Source organism: Apteryx mantelli, chromosome 5 (genome assembly GCF_036417845.1).
Source record: "Apteryx mantelli isolate bAptMan1 chromosome 5, bAptMan1.hap1, whole genome shotgun sequence".
Taxonomy (NCBI): Eukaryota; Metazoa; Chordata; class Aves; order Apterygiformes; family Apterygidae; genus Apteryx; species Apteryx mantelli.
Genome location: NC_089982.1, coordinates 16753336 through 16773199, shown reverse-complemented (window position 1 = coordinate 16773199; position 19864 = coordinate 16753336). Strand labels below are relative to the sequence as shown.

The following is a 19864-nucleotide window of genomic DNA, read 5'->3' as shown; positions in this document are numbered from 1 at the left end:
GACTCTGACGAAATATTTGTGATGAGTTTGCATCCCTATCAACTTTCCAGTTTTTGGTAGGAGAATCGATGACAAATCACTTAAAACTAGCAACCAGATGTCTTCCCTCCTGCTTTTTTAGCTATCCATCATAGGTGACAGAAACATTACGCAAATAGAAGTAGGAGCTTGAGATATAGTAGCTGATATCACTAGTAGGAAACAGCTGTGTTTCTTTTCCATGCTAGTGGCTGTCAGGAAGTAATGCTGATGGAGCTGACTTTGGAAAATCCTCTGGCTGGAGGGAAGTGTTACCCTCTGTACTCTCTCCAGTACTGTGTTTTCTCATAAAGAACAAATGTGTACATCAAAATCGGTTCATGCTGCTTTAACTGCATGAAACTTTGTTCTCAGCTACAAAAGTTCTCAGTTACAGTACCAAGTAACTACTTGGTGTTTTGCAGAATTACTCCGTGTTTACCTGGCGACGCCTGGTATAATTGTGACTGTAGTTTGACCTGTTCTTTGTAGCTGAGCACAACTTGCCATGCACTTTTGTGTGTATGTAAGCCAACGACAGGATGTGCTTTGGACCAAATTTGATATTTCCAAAAGAATTCAGCAGCAATCAAAACTTGGAGTAAAATGTAATCACAAGAAATTTAATTTCTCTGTTACTAAAGATACTTAACTTACAGAGTATCTTTAGACTTGGGTGTTATAAGTGAAGTACTTGAACCTATAGTTGGGTAAACAGATAATTGGATTTGGTTTTACTGTGGTTTCAATTCACATTGAAACTAATGGTCACTTAATGTCCAGGCTGCTTAGGTTATTCCACTGGATACCTGTGCCAAAGTAAGTTGAACCCACAGAACTTGCATGTGCCTGCTTTCGAGGAGACATAGGCTTCAAAGCATGGGCATCGCTTTTAAAATGGGAGCTTTGGTATACTGGGCTGAATACCTAGAGGTATTCAGGCATATGCATATATGTTTTTAACTTTTTCCTCAATATATTGCATGTTTTACTATTTTGCTATCTCTTTAGGCCTTGCCAACTGTTAGGTTTTTGTGTGCGTTTGTACCCATACCAAAAATACAAAACACAGTTCACTCTCAATAAATTTGGAAGGTAACTGTTTTATCCCAGCTTAGACTAAGCATATGGCTTTCTTTGTATAGCTGTTTGATTGCATCCTTCTACTTTCAATCTTGACACCCTGTTTGGCTTGCACGTCTTTCCCTCCTCTGAAACAGGACCTGAGTGTGTTGCTCCACTCTGTGCCTCTCCTTTAGACACACTCTTCTCTGCTAAGGAACTACAGGGAACACCACCCGATTTTTCCCTGAACGCTGCTGTACAGAAGCAGGCAGGGTGGCAAGTGCAAGCTCCCAGGGACATAGCTATAGTCTGAGGAAAAAATTAGTGTTTGAATAAGCACTGTAAGCAGGCAACTGTGAACAGCTGTATGTATCTAGTATGGCTGTGCCTCTGATGTCTAGCACTGCAGGGATCCAAAAGAAAACAGCGACTGCAGCCTCCTTGAGCCTCCCTTGCCCCAGGCTAGCGAAAGCCAGCCTTGCGTTTGTGTCCCCTGCCAGCCTGTCTCCTCACTTGGCAGACAGCTCCCATGCGCGTGAGCTTGCTCCCTAGACACCCCGCTGCTGCCAAGTCCTGCAGTTCCCCAGATTTGGGAAGAACTAGGTGAAATGTTCCTGTGCGCCTCCACAGAGCGCGTGGAGGCCCTGCCAGCCTCCCCGTGGCAAGCAGGCTCGGGCCGTGCTGCGCGCCAGTGCAATTTGCCACTAGATGGCTGGAACTTGTCTTTGTCCGGCTCGCGGTTTTTGTTCCCGTCTCGGAGCGACCGTGCTCAGAGCAGAACAATGCGCTGCCTGTGAGCTCTCTGCCCACCCCCTTTGCAACTTAATGTTTTTAAACAGCTTATGCTCTTAGCGAAACTACCGTTGTGATGAATAGTTCCAACCTTTCATGTTAAAAGGACTGCGCTAACATCTAAGAAAATTATGTATATTTTGCAAGACAAAAATACAAAAGAGGAGGCTCCTTATGCCTGTTTGTTTTTTCCATTCCCTTACACATGTAATACAGCTTTCATTGTGGCACACTTGTGCATACACCTATGAAGACTCATTTAACAGCTCATCCCTCAGACTGGGATATAGCATAATAAAGTCCTGAGAAGTCATGACATGGCAGGCAACATATCTTGGTCTGGTGAATTTGGTAGAGGTAAAATTTGCAAATCTGTTGGAAACTGATATTTATGGGCACTGATTTGGGGCAGAAATGTCCCTCCTGAATGAGATTAGCTTTCCTTGTCCAAATTATTTTGGTCAGTTAGCCTTTTCAAAAGGTTACTACTACTGGGTGAAAAATGTCACCTTTCCTGATGACTGTAGGCTGATACATTACACAGAGCAAGCAGGCCTCCTTCCAAAGGCAGAAGTTTGCTGCCTGAAAGTCAGACAAAAAAAATAGACAAAGTATGAGTTTGTTTCTCGAAGGAGATGGTCACTGTTTTTTTTTTTTTTTTCCCTCATCTGTCTCTTAGTGTTTTTCAGACCCATTATTTGTATTTACAGGGTCCACACTGTGTGTTTATAGATACAATACAAAAATATTTGTTTCCCTGAGTTCAAAACAATTAAGAGGTACATTTTTGCTTTAAAATGACTTTAGCTGTTTTGCTGTCACCACATTACCATTTTCTGCTGCACACTTTCAGGAACAAGGAAAGTCTGTCTCTAAACTGGTATAATCCAACACATCAGACCTGGAAATCTTGGGGCACTTTAACAATTCCATGTATGTGAAAGACTAAGGATATGCTGAAGATGTGCCTAAAGATTATACAATGGTTTCCAAACCATAATGCATGACAAACTTTGTTTATGGACCACATACTACAGCAACAGTGCTGGGTTAACAAGGCACAAATTCATTTCAGTGGCCTGTGAAATGCTCATGTGGAAGTGGATCTAGAAGCAGACCTGTGGTGGGCTTTCTTCCTTTCCAAATATTGGCATGGATACCAGTCATTCACATTTGGATTTTCTTAAAGGGCCATGGCAGCAAGAAAAGCTGATGGTATGAGTGCGTAGAAGAGCAGCAGGAAACTGAAACCAGCTCCACCCATCCAAACTCAGGGTGTGACAGAGATGCATGGTGGGAGGGACAGAGCAAGCTGCAAACCTCTGAAAAAGCAGACCTCAAAAGTAATTGTACTGTTGTTCAATTTAACAAGAACATTGGTGGCTTCTCATCTCCGGGAAGCTTTCCGGTTCGGTTAATGCTACAGGAGAGAAGATATAAAGGCCTGGAAATTTCCACTTATTGGGCTCACAGACAAGTAAATTATGTATTTTCTAAAGTGTCGTCATCTTAAAGGTGTCTGAAGGATGATGTGTGGGGGTTATTTATAAAATGTAACTTTGTAAAGGGAAGTTGTCCAAAAATCAAAGTCTGGATCCAGCTCACCTGTCCTTTGAACTCCTCAAAGTCCTCAGGGCACTGGAGCGCCCTGTGGCCAGCTTGAGTCTTACCTTCTGCTGCTTGATCCTTTCACGGCTGGCACAGAGGACTATCTGCCAAAGATGTAGCAGTACCACATGCATGGCATGTTCCTCTCGTGACATGACGGGAGGTGCAAAGTCCTTGATGACATGGCATGGTTTTGTAAAGATTGTAGTACTGCTATTTTATGCCTTTGGGAATGTTTAAAAAATGTATGTTATTTACTTTGCTCTCAATCAGGTCCATTAATATAAACTGTACAGACTATAGCTGTAGAATGTGTTCATCAGTGCTCTCTATTAAAAGTGCATGTTTGCTGGCAGATGTCTTCCTGTAATATCTGAGTAATCATAATTTAATACTAAAGGTAAAGGAAACTGTGGTATCTTTCATCCTGCTCTGTGGTAACCGTTGTCAGATGTGAATAAAGATGATGTGTATGAAGAACTGGAGACAAAATTGTGAGGAAATCGGGTCAAGCATATGAATGACCCAACTTACTTCCTTAGGGATTATCAGCTCACATAGAGAATCCTCGTACAGCCCTAATAAACTCTTAAATGTCCTGGATATGCACTGTCATATAGTCTAGCAGGCAGTGATCAGCGATGTAGCAGCAAAGAGGGCAGCTCTTTTGCCACAGCTATTGCCATAGTTCAGATGAGCAAACACGATCTTGCTCCATAATGACAAAGAGTTCCTTCAAAATATGGCATGTCTACAGCTCTTTGCATCAGAAAACAATGGAAAAAGCATTGTTTCAATTTAAAATAGAGGTTATCCCACTGTATTGCTAGCAAGATGATCTAAGGCTCTGTCTGCCCAGAGAGTTGGGGGTTGAATTGCTGACTGGGCTGGCCAAACCTCTACTTCAACACCTTCTGGCTTGGCCAGACCAAGGCTGAAAGCTTTTGTGAAAGTTGGGCTCTGAGATGGGCTGGCTGGCTAACCTCCCCTCCCACTGCTCTGACCGCAATTTGCGTTTCAAGTCTACAGCCCCCAAATTTGCAGCCTTCACTTCCTCATCCTGACCTCCTGCTTGCATTCTCGGACCTTCTGACTGTTTTTACAGCTCTGTCCGGAGAGAGCTTCTGAAGGAGTCTCACATGGACACCTTGGGTCTACAGTCCCAGGTAAGATAATATCTGTGCAGGAGGAGGTAGAGGAGAAGCTCAGCTGGCTTAAGGGCTGAGTAAAAGAAACCCTTGGAGGGAAACATCCTCTAAGATTACCTAAAATGGTGGGGTTTTGGAAGGTCTCATTACCATTGGACACATACTCAGAGGAAAGCCTCACTCTCCTGAGTGCTATTACAGAGTAAACACCATATGTTACACCTCTGAGCTGTGAAGCGAGGGTGTCCTGCATTATTTGATAGAGAACGGCTGACAGAAATTTGGAGGGCCTTGAAAACCTGAAGGACCTTAACTTAAGTAAATCATATGGTGCTCCACCACAGGACGGATGTTGATTGCCCTTTTGGACAGAGTGCTTTTAAGAATTACAGCAGAACCTTCAGATATATCGAAGCAAAAGTCTGTCTTGAAAAGGAAACAATTTCAAAATTTGCAGACCTTGCCCAGTAACTTTAGCAATACAAAGTTAGAGGTAGGAATCTGGCACTTACTGGAGTCTGAATTTATATCTCTATTAACTAGAGTGGTCCCATAGCACTAGTAACGAAAGGGAAGGGGGACTGCCCACATACTGATTTTAGTTACCACTGATTCAGGATTGTATGCAAATCTGTGTCTCTTTTGTAGAATAGCAGCTATATTTTTATCTCATTAGGTCTTGTCATTGTCCTTTGGACCAAATGGTGGTAAGAAGTACCTCATAACTAATGCACTTTGGAGCCTGTTGGGATGGATGAAGCTAGCATTGGATGAAGTCACTATCTGTTAGTGAGCTATGGACCAGGTAGGACAGACTATTCCTGCTTCACTATTATATGGACTGGTCAGGGGCTCGCTAAGGCGCAGCATTACAGAAACAAAGCTGCAATTCTGAGTGTTTGCCCCGAGTACCGCTGAGATGCAGCTGTGACCGCTGCTGCTCCTCTGCCCTTGCCGCATAGCGTGTGGGAGGAAGCATGCCACCAGTCCCACCTCTTCCTCTCACGAGAAGGCAGTGACAGCAGCTCCCGGCTCTAGGTGACCGGCACAAAAAGAGCTGTTCCTTTTCATGCCGGAAAGCAATAGTAGGGTGCATTATTCTTTCCTACTATTTCCAAGTAGCATATCTGGCATTAATAGTCTGCATATCTCACTTTGCACATGCCTGCTCCAAAGGGATTTCAGAGGTGGTGTCTTCACGTCTATCTGCTTAGACTGCAGCAGTGCTCATCTGGGCTCATTTGAATGAACTAGTTTGCAGACTGCAAGCAGTAGAGCTCAGCTGAGTAGATTTTGTGAACATTATTGTTGATACTTGGTAGTTCTCTTTAAGTAATTTGTGTCCTGGTTAGAAGCTCTCATTATCTTTGTTCCAAAACCCACCAAATCCTAGTTGGAGCTGCAGTGAATATAACTGCCGGTCTTGCACATGGTATGCATTTTGTAAATACCCCTCTATTTTTGATATTGCATACCCTTGCAGTTTCTTTAGACTGGTATTCTTACTTTAAGAGCAAAACAATAGATCCTTACACCAAAAGTACAGAATTTCATACCCAGAAACGAGCCAGTGCTGTATGTGCACAAAGAAAATTAAGGCTCAGGGTATATATTGTCTTGAGAAAATGGTTATTATTTTGCATGTCTGAGCTTCAGATTCTGGCCTCTAACTCTGTAGACGTATAGACAAATGCTTAATGCTTCGTGAATCATCCTAATAACAACATTGTTATTACCAGGTTATGATGATACTGGATTGGTTTTACAAGAGGATATTATTACCCAGTACTGAGAAACTTAGTTTCATGCTGAAAAAGCAGTTCAACCCTCACCAAGAAGTCACTAACCAATGTTAGCCGTAACAGTAACTAGTAATTGTATTTGTGAATGAATCAAAAAGATTTGAGTCATTCTTGTGGAAAGCTGAAGTCACATTCATGGCTGGGATAAATGCATGCAGTTCCTCTGAGGTGAGTATCGCTTATGTCAGCACTGTGTTTGGTCCTGTGAAACACATATCTCAGAACTACTTTTAAACCTAAAAAAGCTTCCCTCATCAGAGCTCACTGGTTTACTAAGTAGAAAACAAAGTGTTTTCAGGGCTGCAAGTATAACGAATAATCACAAATAGCATTAAGAGCTAATATGATAAGTAGACTGAAAAATATTCTGGAGGTAGATAGTATCTCTGACTTCATAAATATCATTATGTTTAGCTATAGAGCAGAAAGCTCTATTGCTTCCTTGTGAAAAAAAAAGTATTGCTATCATATGAATTTCAACTAAAACAGTAGTGTTCAGGAGATAACTAGACTCAGGGACACAGCCATTGAACTTTTCTTGGACTGCAACTCTATCTCACTCAATGTGGCATGTGTTGAGATTAGCAATACGATGATGGCTCATGGAGCTACAGTCTTCAATACACTACTTAGCCACTTCTCATCTTGAGTCACTCAGACTTGCATTTCTTTTTCCCTGGAAAACGTCAAAGAATTCATAGATCAAAAAACAGGATTTGACATAAAGACAGAAGTACTGGATCTGAGAGAAGATCAAATTGAGGTATTGGGACAAGAGCTCTTTACTCAGTGGGTAGTAAGAATTTCAGAGTCTGCAACAATGTCCCTTTTAAGATATGAACTTCTCGAACTTCCTGCACTTACTAGTGTTGGACTTGGTCCATCTTTGATTGGAAGAACTCTGTTGAAATCTAGATCTTATAGGTAGATTTAATCATTCAGATGGAACTTTTCCTCCTGAGTCAGTAGTAAATCAATACATTGTCTAGTATTAGGAAGCACTATGCTACTAGAAACATTTATCATTAAATATTGTTCATCAGTACTCCTGTGACTAGTCATACGAATTATAAAGTAACCGTACTTGAGTAACTGTCTCACCAATATTGCAAGGGAAGGTAGTATTATCTACTCACTCCTGCTCAGCATTGCCTCAGGCTTTTGTGCCAAAATGTCACGCTGGAGCACAGCGTTGACTGATAACTAACAATGAATTTACAGTGCTGCCACAATCAGCTCGCTTGGCTTCCAGATATAGGTGGCCAAAGCATGCAAGTAGTGATCCACAAGCGACGGCACAAAGCCAAAGGATCTTCTTTTTTTTATTCCTGTTTGTTTGGGATAGGAGACAAAATGTGATTGTAAACCCAAAAGGCCACTGCAGGTGCAGAGAACTATGCTCCAGCTGGCACTCGGAAAGATCAATTACCTGCATCAAAGCTCTTCTCCTGCCTTTGCTGCCTGGCTGCTCATTTTTGAGGCTGAACAGGAGCTGTATACACAAAGTGAATTAAAAAGATCAGGGTTCTGTGGTCAGGACCCTCTTCAAGTGAGCAGTCTAAGCATTAACTCCAGAAGTCCTAAATTTGTCTTAAACTGATCAGATGGTGGGACAATGTGAAATGCTTTTTGTCACTAATAATGCTGTTTTAGATTGAGAACACAAATGAAGTCATGTAATATAATGCTATAATTGAGGTAGGTTGCATCTTTTTCTTCAAAGTTGAGTTGTTGATTGGGAATGAATGGATGGATAAATAAATTATTGGAGACTGTTATTGAATGAATTGTGATAAATATTATTCTATGTTATTTTCCTGTTGCCTGGGAAGCATTAAAAATGCTAAAGGGTGCCAACATGTGGTATTAGTAGGGTGTTGTGACAGTAATTTACTAAATGTTTGTACAGGTTGTCATCAATATTTGAAATCACTTGTAAAAACAGCACCTTACTATAATACACTATTACCCTGCCATACTGTAAGTGGCGATATGCTTTTACTTTTTGGTACAGAAACTATGCGTTATTAATTGTTCGCTCTTTTCTGTTTTTTTTTCCTATGGATGGTCTCACAAAGATAGTGTTAACAATACTCCTCTGACAATATACACGGGGATAATAGATGGTAAAATATAGAGGCATAGTTAAGTTGCATAGGTGTATGTTACATTATCATATCATTCAGAGTTAATTATGTTGCTTATTCTCTTTTCATGAATCAATTTTCAGCAGATGCTTTTTCTAACATTCCAAACATCTAAGAACCTCGACAGAGAAATGTTTCTTTCTCTGTCAGAAAAAGACTCATGTTCAAGGCCCCAGAACCAACACAAAGTGATCTTGCACCAAGGACTATCTTTCGTAGTTCTAACAAAATTATACTGTTGAAGCGTGTTATCTCGCATCCTTGTAGAAATGGAAATTGGAGACGTAATTTACCATCGGAAAGAAGACTTCCTTCTTTTGGAAGCTGGACGGCTGGACCAGGAAACTCTGAAGACTTGAAACACTGAAACAAAATCCCTCAGCAAAGAAAGGGCAGGCGGGTTAATTCCAGGTTGTGCGGACCCTGAACGCCAAATAGCATGTGAATATAACTAAGCTGCGCAACTTTACAGGTTCAGTATAAATTCAAAGTCTGTTCCTTTCAAGCAAACTCCAGAAAACATCGTGAAATAGTCGTTCACGGGTCCCTGCGTGCACAGTGCGTACAGACCCCGGTGGGAGCTGACACGAAGCCATTCCTCCCGAGCGACCGCCCGGTGCCATCCCGGGCTTGCTCCTGCTCGCTACCAAAGCCAACCCGACACCGCGCCACCCGGCTACCCCGCGAGGCGCCCTGCCCGCGGTCCCCCCGCCCGGGTCCCCCCTGCCGGCTGCCCGCCTGTTTCTCCCCGCTGCCCCGGTTCAGCCCCGGCCACCGCAGGCAGCGAGCCCCCGGCCCGGCACCCCAGGGGCGACCCTGCGGAGGGAGGAGCAGCACGGTCGCCTCAACCCTTAGATATGTACTTACACATCCCTTAAAGAAAAAAAAAAAAAAGGAAAAGAAGGCGGCACGGGCTCGCCGGTTACCATTACTTTTTACTGGCATTTTTTAGAAAACCGACTGCATTTACCTCAGTGCTGCCCCAACGCCGATCCCCCCCCCGCCGGCTCCCCTGCACCCGCCCGGGTCGGGCTCGGCGAGCAGCCCCACACTCCCTCCGCCGGGGCCGCCCCAACGGCCGCGCAGGGGCCCGCCGCCCCCCGTTACGTAACGGAGGCAGCGGCCAGGCCGCCCCCCGCCCGCGCCGCCGCAGACAAAGGCCGCCGGGCACAGCCCCCCCCCCCTTCGCCGTCAGTCCCCGGCGTTTCGAGGCGACCCCAGCCACCCGCGGCCCAACGACCTGGCCGGGCACTCCGCGGCGGGGGCACCTGGCGGGGGCAGGAGAAGGTGATGGTGGCGGTGGTAGTGATGGGGGGGCGCGCGCCGCAGAGCCGCCCCCGCCCCGCCTCCCGGGGCGCCCGAGGCGGGCGGCCGCCGGGTCGGATTGGCGCGGCGCGCTGCCAATCAGGCGACGGCGGCCGCGAGTGGCGGGGCTGTCCCCACCCGCGGGGCGGGGCCGTGGCGGCGGCGGCGGCCGTTGGCGCTGTGGGGGCGGGGCGGGGGAAGGAGCGTTGTGCGCGAGGGCTCGGGGCGCCCGGCGGCTCCGCCAGGGCAGCGCCGGGCTGTGGCGGCGGCGAGCCCCGTGCCTGCGCCCCGCCGGCTCTCTCCCTCTCTCCCTGCCGCTCCCCGCCTCGGGCTGCGAGTGGCCGCGGCCTCCTCCATGCGGGAAAGGAGGAGGAGGAGGAGGTGGGAGCTGCTCGCCGGCCATCCTCGGCGCCCGGCAAGTCGGAGCCGACCTGCCGCCGCCGCGCCGCTGCTGCCGCATCTCCCCGCGGCGTGAGCCCTGCCCGCCGCGCCGCTCCCAGCCCCCCCCCCTCTTTTGGGGTATTTCATTTTTTTCTTCCCTTTTTTTTTTTCGTTTTCCCTCCGCCCCCCACCTTTGCTTCTCACCCTGGCTGCGAGCAAAGTGTCTTCATGAGCGCAGAGGATGTCCGGGAAGCATTACAAGGGGCCTGAAGTCAGTTGTTGCATCAAATATTTCATATTTGGCTTCAATGTCATTTTCTGGGTAAGTGGGCCGCTCGCACGGCGCCTTCCTCCCTTCTTTCTTTCCCCCTCGCCCCCCATTTTCCTCCTCCTTCTCCTTCCCCCGCCGCAGCCTCCCCGCCGCTCCCGGGCTGGGCATGACCGGCGGCGAGCGCGGAGGGGGGTGGAAAAGCGGAGCCCGGGCCCTGCGCGGCCGTTGCGCGGGAGCACCCCCCCCCCCCCCCCCCGCCGCGGCCGCCCCCCGCCCGGAGCCCTTCCTCCGGCAAGTTTGTGCGGTGCATTCCTGCACCTTCGCCGAACTGACTATTCCTCTTCCCTTCCGGCCCTCCTAATTGCTTTTGTTGTAGGTGTGAAGAGGGTTTTTCTCTTTTTCCCCCTCTTTTTCTCCCCCCCCCCCCTTCCCTCTGTTCTCCTTTGCGGTGAGGGAGGGAGCAGCCAGACACCCAGGCCTTGGAGGATGAATTGATCTGTGTGTGTCTTCGTAGTAAAAAAAAAAATAATAATAATAAAAAAAAAAAAGCTCAAGTTGCCTGAGCAGCCCCGTTTTGGAGGGGGGGGTGATCACACAGTGACGCGTGTGCGCGTGCCGCGGGCTCCTGCTGATTAGCTATTGCCCCGGGGCAGCAGTAGCAGCAGTGGTCGGATGGAGGAGGCGGGGGCCAGCACCTTCCCCCCCCCCCCCCCCCAAAGCAGGAGCCCGCGGGAGGCTCGGCTGGGCTTTCGCAGGGGTTCTGGGCTGCGCTGCTCGGTCTCCTGCCTGCGCAGGGTCTTGTTGCACCATTCCAGCACTGGGCAGAGCTGCGTAGCGAAATGTAGCCTGCATATAGTAGTGTTTCTAGCATCTTCCCTATCTGTGGGGCTTGAAAGAGAAGCAAGAGGTTTTTGTTGCATTTTTCCAAACTCGAGGGAGGGGGTGAGTGTTCTCCCACAGGTGTAAATGACTGAGTTTCTGCTGTGTATATGGTGTTAGAGCTGGAGGAAGGCACTTACATGTACAAGCCACTCTTCCAACGAGATGTGCCATTTAGCAATGACAAATGTGCGCAAACCCAGGTGGGGTGGATGTGTTTTGAGGGCTTTGAAAGCAAGTTGAGTACAGATTTGGTTTATTGTTGTCTTTGGCCAATAAAGGTCAGCTGGAAACAATTTTGCTATGGATGATGGTGGTGAAGAGGGAAGGAGAGAAACCTTCATGCCAGTACTGAGGTTGTGATTACCCTTATCATCCTGCTGAAAATAGAGGAAGATGGTTATGTGGCTCACAAGTGTTCATTGCTAACCTTGTTTCTGCGTTCCTGGAAAGTAAAGATGTCTGGTGAGGGTGTTCTGGAAGAGGACAGTTTTGATTAGTGACACTTTTATAATTAAATATCTTTCTTTAATCAAGAAAGTTAAACTACTAGAGTGAAATTGGGTACAGTCGCAGACCTTGATTTCAATGTTTATTTGGCAGAAGAAATAAACCTATGGTGATGAGCTATTGCAAACTTTATTCTGACCCTGTAGTAGCTGTTCTTGTTGTATTATCTGCTCGATTTTTAATGGTCAAGTTTGCCATGGTTTTCTTCACCTGCCTGTTTTTTGTTTTGATTCCCACGAGTGAGTGGATGGTGCTGTGAACACAGATGTTTTTTCAACGGGAAATGAGTAGTGTGAGGAAGACTTGTGTGCCATGTCTTTGGACTAAAGGAAGGAGATAATGATAAAATATACATAAACACTTTATTCTCTGAAGACTGACTGTGTGGATGGTGGAAGTGGGGAAGCAGTATGCTTTAGGTATTTTGTGGCCAGTCACTTTCTTCTTCATGTGCTGTTGAGGCTTGCACAGTGCAGCTTTTGCATGATGGCAGATGTTCTGCCGTTGTAACTGAACGGGTTAAAGGATATCTTGCTAGACCACACGGCTTCAGACTGCTGGAGTGGTGATCTGAAGACCTGAGTATATCGCCCACTCTGCCATTTGCTTGTTGTGTGGCCCTTGCTTACAGATTTCCTGTTTTGCAAAAGGCTAATCATCTCATTTGTGTCCTTGGCTAAACTTCTTGAGATCCACGAACAAAAAGCACATTATAAGAGTTCAGAGTTACTGTTGTCTCATTCAGTCATTTCTTCAGAATATTGTTATCTTTTATGAGAAAGCCTGCATTTATTACCATGTCTCTCATGAGTTGGAGTGAAAATGTAGGCACTGACTCTTACAGAATACATTTTAAAGTTGTTTTTATTGAATTCATAGCAAACTGTTCAATATTCTGTCATGAAACTGGGCCAGAAAAGCTGTAAATACAAATGCAAGTTTGGTTGGCTTTGCACAGAGAGTGATAATCAAAAATAGCCACTAGTGTAAGTCATTGTAAATAGATTGAAATGGTAAAGAGGTCATTGCATTAACCCCATCATCTCTTCCAGGGATCTTGCAGACACTTAGATATATAGTACACCTTTGTTAAAACTTCTGCCCAGGCTTTATTTTATGTTGGTTTTAACACATTATTTAAAAATTTTAATATAAACAAACAGAAAAATATTTTCTATTCTGCATCATAAAACAACGGACTTAAAAATGAATGGAACCAAGTTGGAAGATTAATGGTTCTGAGAAGAAAATTGTCCATGCCTTGAGTAGAAGAATATTATAAACCTACTGAAATTATATTGGGATTGACTGTACATGCTATTTAAACTGAAGATATTAGAAAAAAATTGGATGCTTTATATCTCCTGGAATACAGATGACATAAATTGTCAAATTTTTCTGCTAATTTTTCGTTTTTTTGCTAGTCTCATTTTTTTTCCATAAAGAAACACAACTGAATTGTTAAAATAATAAATACGTGAAAGTTGCACTCTAGTACTATATCTTTAGTTTTAACTAAAGGTGACGTTATGCTCTTTAGGAGAGAATTCTTAGTCTTTCACCTCAGATAATGTGTTCTTGTCCAGCTGTATGTATTTCATACTGTTATAGAAGAGAATGTTTTCCTCTGAGTTTGTGCATAATTAGTATTCTAGATATATTTGCAAGCTTTCTTTTTTTTTTCTTCTTTTTTTGAAATCCAGAATTGAAGTTGGGAAGCATGCTGAAAGTACAATCTCATAAAATAAGTTGTCTATCATGTAATGCTCTTATGGAAGAGGGTGCCTGTTTGACACTTGCACAGATAGCCTTTCTCCAAAGTAAGATTTAGGTACTGAGACCAAATAGGCACAAATGAATTTAAACAAAGAGTTAGAACTTGATATTGTGTTTCTTTCATTTGCTCAGCTGTCGCTCTCCTGCTTATTGTTCATTAGGGCACATGCCTGTGCTTTAACTTGACTAGCATAGCGTCTGTATGAAAGCGCCTCAAATGATGTTCGCTACCCTTCTAGGCTGGTGGAATAGTCTGTGGTTTGTGTGTGTGTGTGTGTGTGTTTTTGTTTTTAATGAGCCCTTATGTCTTTGTCTAGGTAAACTGTAATGTACTCTGCTTTAGATGACAGCTGAATGCATACTATAAGGTATTGGAAAACAGTTTTCTGTAGCTAAAAAAGCAAACTCACACCTCCCCACCCCTTCTTTTAGACTTCCATGTAGAATGATGTCAAAGGTATAATGCAAATGTAAAAGTAAGCCACTATGCTTCCCGAAAGGCAAGAACCATTTCCCCTTCTTTCCTCTTCTCTTTTTTGCAAAACAGTTTTGAGCTGACTTACGGTTCCAGGAATAAATGTTCCAAGTCCCTCTCTGTCCTTTGCTGTAGTTGATGGAAACTATGAATAAATACTGTAGATTTAAATTCAGAGTTAAACTAAACTTGATTCCTCTGACTCTAAGCTAGTACGAAACATGTATAGAATACATGGACACCTCAGACAAAAGCTTTTGCTTTGTCTTGATTCACTTTAAGTTGTGAGGTATGCTGCAATTATGATGCATCAGCATATTACCAGTCATAATTTGTGTTTTAATTTGCTAGGCATCTGCTGGTTTTGATGGTAACCATATGGGAGTCTAAATAGTCTTCTGAATTACAGGAAGATATCAGAAAGAAAACTGAATAAGGTTATGTAAGTATGTTATGGGAAAAGTGTTGGAAAAGTGCACTGACCTTTGAGGGAGGGACAACAAATATACTGTTTGTTGAATTTTGTACGTTGTTGATAGTTTGCTCTCAAAGGGACAGAAAATCATTTTCCAATGGCAGCTGGTTTTCAGATATCCGAAAAGGAAGTTTTGGTTATATAATTTTTCCCTTGCCACTGTTAAATAAATGAAAATAGAAATTGTTGTTGTGAGACTTGTTCTGTGCAATTCTCAAATGCATTGGGTAACATTTGGTCTTTAAAAAAAATTACTTTGGGAAGATATCCTTCCAGTGGAAGTGAAAAGACATTCTGATCACTTCCCCTGCCCCCTTTATGATTCAGAGTATCTATTTTTTTAGTTTTTTAATAGCACTGAGATAGCTTGGAGAGCATTTCACAAGGGGTTCTGCCACAAACAGAACAATGCTTGTCTCAGAGAAAACGGACAACTGTTTTGTAACATTAAAAGGTGGTGATGTACATAGTACATATTAATGAACTAGATACACTGTGAGCTTGGGATTCCTGAATTCCTCAGTGTCTGTTTCAGCAGACAGAGCCCCAATTTTTTAAAGGCATATGAAACTAGAGTAACTGTGCTGGCTCCAGTGGCTTTGTTTCATATTTGTAGAGGTCATTCTTTGAATAAAATTTTCCTTTCCTTCCCCTGCCTTCCCCATAACATTGTAGTAGTCTGTAGCATCGGTTATGCGCAAAGAAATAGATGGGGAGCATGGATGAAGCTGTTTCCTTCCTCTGAAGTATTTGTTTTCCCAAAACTAGGTATTTATAAATATTTTATTGTTTTAAACTATTTCATGTTTCTAGTTTATAAAAGTTTGAACAAGTGTAAGGGGAAAAGACTAAGTGCTAGAAAAAAATAATTGCGATTAATTCCACAACTTCTCATGTTGGATTTCAACATGTGTCAAATTAGTATTATTGGAACTATCAAATGCAGCTTACTCACAGGAGAAGAGAAGTATTATGAATTTGGTAAATATATTTACTGTTTTCCCACCATGATTGTACTAGCACAGCTGTGCCACCAAGTGAAACTCGCTATTTCAGAGTTTCAAGAATAAGTCTGGAATCTTTAGAGTCCTGATCAGAGAAGTGCTCATGCGTGTCAACAGGAGCCTGAGTATAGGCACTCCCAACCTTTATAGACTACTTCTGTGAGTGAAACTGTGAATATTTTATATATATAAATACATATCATTGTGGTCCTAGTCCTGTCTACCTTGTTGCGTCTTGATAATGTTTTCATAATAAAGGCAATAGATTCATGTTCTGTAGCACTGGATTATGAAAGCATGCATACTACCTTAATTTGGTAGTAAGTAGTTCAATAGATATAGGGTAATTTTCAAATGGAATTTTTTTTTTTCCTCTCTACGTGGGGAGTGGGAAGAAGAATGATGTAAGGAACTCTTATATTCAGTGGAGGAGAACTTGAAAATTAGTATATACTCTCTTCTTAAAGAACATTTGCAACGACCTAGTTCCATAGATTACAATAATTCTGAAGTACTCCTTAGCAAGCTTTATTTTCTTTATTCCTTAAACTCTGTAAGGACACAAGTGATTGATGATTAGTAAGGGAAAAAAAACTTGAGCTTGCAGTTAGTGAAACAACATTTGTAGGATATTTTGTTCCAGACCTCATTCCTACAAATATATTTCTTGCTGAAAATGCCTTAAAAAATATATTTGTCATTGAGGCTACAACTTAAAATTTGGAGCAAGCAGCTGATGTGTCATTAAATATTCAGTCCAAATACTTTAACAGTTTGTACTCCATTAACCAAGGCCAGTAACCCATGAATATATGCTCTAAACATTTTAGATGTTATGTTTTGGTTCCAATTAAAACTGGAGGTAAGAGAATAATTTTTAACCCAAAGAAAGCTCAATGTACTCCCAGGGGACACGTACATAAAACAAAGGTGTCCAGACTGCCAGGTAGGGAATGCCAGTCTTAAAGTATAATGCTACAGGGTAGAACTGGTCTTTTTACTTTGCATTGCCCAAAATACGCGGCACGCCTCTCAAATGAATGGGTAGTGGCCTGTCAATAGGACTGTAATTGTTTTATTGGTATAGGCAAGAGCGAGGAGCTGAACAGCTCATGTGGTAACAAAGCTCTATTAGTGATGACCCTGAAGTGACTGTCAACATTAACCATGAAAGTGCCTTCCAATATAGTAATGTATTTTTTTAAACTTTTTTAAATAGCTGACTTCTTCACTAGCTAGCATTTCCCAGTGAATTTGTAGTTTTGCACAAGTTTCTATCTTTTCTCACTAAAAAATATGAAAACATTGTTGCAATGCAATACAGAATGAATTAAATGAAGAACGGTTATTCTTTTTTACTGATTTACTGAATTGTGCTCCATTACTGTCCTACAGCAGAAAGTTCAGGAAACACAGATTGTTCTTTGCTTGTTTGAGGCCTAATTATTTCTTTTCCATTGTTCTATTCTGTGAGTTTGGAAAAAATCCCATTTTTATGATTCTTTTGCCACTACTGCCAAAAAAAATGCCTCTGTCATGGATCATCATGGGAATAGATTTCCACTGATTTCAGTAGGACTTTGTACAGGCGTAAGGGTCAGTGTGGGTGGGTGTCACTGTTGGATCACTGCCCTGTGTAAAGCACAGAGATCTGCAGCAGTCCAGCCCTTTCTTTATGTCCGTATTTTTAAATGTCACAAACACGCTGAGGCTTAAAGAAAGCCAGGGGGGCTTGATTTGGTATCAAACTCTGACTCAGTGTGATCTCATATAACCTCCAGATGGCCTGGCTTGTGAGGGTGCTAAAAACAGTCAGATCCGACTCCTTTAGCTGTATAAGATAAATGAGGTGAGTAACAGCAGTGGTTTTTATTTATTTATTTTTAATACACATCAATCTCCACATCACACATTTTTTGGCTAGTGTTTCAACTTTCAGTCACTTTCCTCTGGACAGCATTTAGAATAAGTATTTCAGCACACATGGAGGATCTTATGAACTGTCAATTTCCCGCAGAACTGGGAAAAATCAATATGCCTCTTCCAGGCTTTGAAAATCCCTCTGCTCCTAGTGAAGGCTCCATTACATCAAATAATATTGAAAATCATTTCAAGCAAAGTTCTTGATATATGGTGGTAGAGGATTTTTTCTTCTTTTTGCAATGAGGCAAGTACATATTATGAAAATGCATTTGTGTACCTACTCCATACCTCTTGCCTTCTTGTTTTATCAACAGCAAAACTACTTGTATGAAAATCAAAGGATTGCAGGAACTTCTGCCTAAATATGTTCTCCTCTCTCTCAACAGGCAAGTAAAATTATGCCTAAGGGTGTTTGGTGCTTCTTTGTAGTATTGTACTGAAAGAACTAAAGGGAGGTTGGATGCCTTTAGATATATGAAATACTTGAAGTTCATAGAGGCTTCTTGTCTTTTGTTTTTGCTGAATATATTGTTAGTGAGTTAAAACCTGTGAATATCTTTTGTCATAGGCCCAGTAGCTTGTGCAGGGTAATGAATATGATAGAAATAGTGAGATTGCAAGGATACTTGCAATAATTCAGCCTACTGGGCATTTCCTAGCATTAAAGGCTTCTGTTTAGTTGGAGTCCAGCTTAACTCACTTTCATTTAGGTCAAATTTTCTGTGACATGGAGCATTGTTTTATGTCAGGGCTCGCTTTTTCTGTGTCAAGAGGGCAGACTCTTTCAACCAAGTTCTCTCCCCAAAGGAAAGAAGCAGCAGCGTGGTGCAGGGTGTCACTGCTAGCATACCCATCTAGTATTGGTCATTTTGTTGTAGCCTGCATCACAGGTTCTCCCTGTCGGCCAGTCTGGACACCTTTGTTTTATGTACGTGTCCCCTGGGAGTACATTGAGCTTTCTGAGAGTAGGTTCTCCACGCTTCCCTCTTGCTGAGTTGCATCTCTTCTTGTCTTCTGTTTTCCCACCAGCTGTGGTAAAAAGAGCTGGAAGGGGTTTCCTGCTATGTGCTGTAAATGTTTTGTATATAAAAGCAGAGACACTGAGATAAAAGATCACAGATAATGTACGGCAGAAGTCTTGTTGCATCATACCATGCTCACATCAGTGGTATGACACCTCAGGAGAAATCCTTCTTAAGTTTGCATAGTATGCTCTTCGCAATGTCACGTGGTTACAGTGTTTCAGGCTAGAGGACAGGATTTAGAAAAGAGAGCAATTGCAAAAATTGAGTCCTCCTGGCTAATTAGGAAGATACATGAGGGTTGGCAACTCTTCTTGGCCAAACTCAACTGGGAGTATACTGAGGTGCTCTGCTGTGCACAAAGTAAGGATTTTTTTTAAACTATTTTTCACCACGGAAATATACAACTGGAAGGGCTCCCTTCTTCTGTGGGTAAAAGAGAATTTCATAGAAGCTCTCTTACTGATTGCCAGTTTACCTGGATATGAGTCTAAAGAAGTACATGTGAATTCAGAGTCAGTCCAATAATAATTATGGTAAAAGGGAAGAACAGCAGTCTTTAAAATTAGGAAGCCTGTTATCTGAGGAGTTATATCATTTGTTTCTATGTGAAAATTCAGCCATATGATTTAGGTAGAAAGAATGTTTGTATATACTTATAAATGTATTTATGATTACAGTTAATAAATGACTAAAATCTAGTTCTTATCAATATTGCTTAATATAACCAACATCCTCTTGTTTTTGTCTTTCTCTGGGCATCCAGGGGGATGTGAAGTTTTGATGCTTTCTTAATAGTCTAACCCCTTTTTTTTTTTTTTTGCTCTTAATGGCTGAGAGGACCTGTTTCCATAGCTGGGCCACTTCCTTCTTTGGTTAGGGTAGTTTCTTCACAACTGGTTTTGCTGCGTTGCCTTGCAAATTCTAGTGTCAGCATGAGAGCAGGGGGCGGCAAACAGCTGGAGCTGGTGCAAGACTGCAGAACCAAATGTTAGTACAGCTGACCTGTGAATGGGCTTAAACCAGTCAGTAACCAAATCTGACTGGGAACTGTGTCTTGTTGGGGTCAGTTCCTATCAGCTTGCTGTTTAGCTGCAAGAGTCAAGTATGGGAAGGTGGTAGGACCACCTCCTTCTTTCCCTCTATTAAAGAGATTATGCAAGTGCAGCCTGTTTCAACTCCAATAAGCTAAGTGGTTTTGAACTGTGGAATACGCAGAGACATCAGACATGATGCTTTATTAATGCTCAGCTCAGTCCAGTG

The 19864-nt window shown here is 43.0% G+C and overlaps 1 protein-coding gene across 3 annotated transcripts in view; it reads left to right on the top strand.

Moving 5' to 3' along the window:
* Nucleotides 1-10094: 10094 nt before the first annotated feature.
* TSPAN5 (tetraspanin 5) overlaps nucleotides 10095-19864 on the top strand; it is an 86512-nt gene continuing 76742 nt past the window's right edge. For 2 of the 3 annotated variants that reach the window (XM_067297543.1, XM_067297542.1), the window contains exon 1: nucleotides 10095-10588. In XM_067297543.1, the coding sequence (XP_067153644.1) occupies nucleotides 10508-10588 (81 nt within the window). In that variant the 5' untranslated portion in view covers nucleotides 10095-10507. Of the gene's footprint in view, nucleotides 10589-14528; nucleotides 14620-19864 lie in introns of all 3 variants that reach the window. The other variant, XM_067297544.1, reaches the window with a different exon arrangement.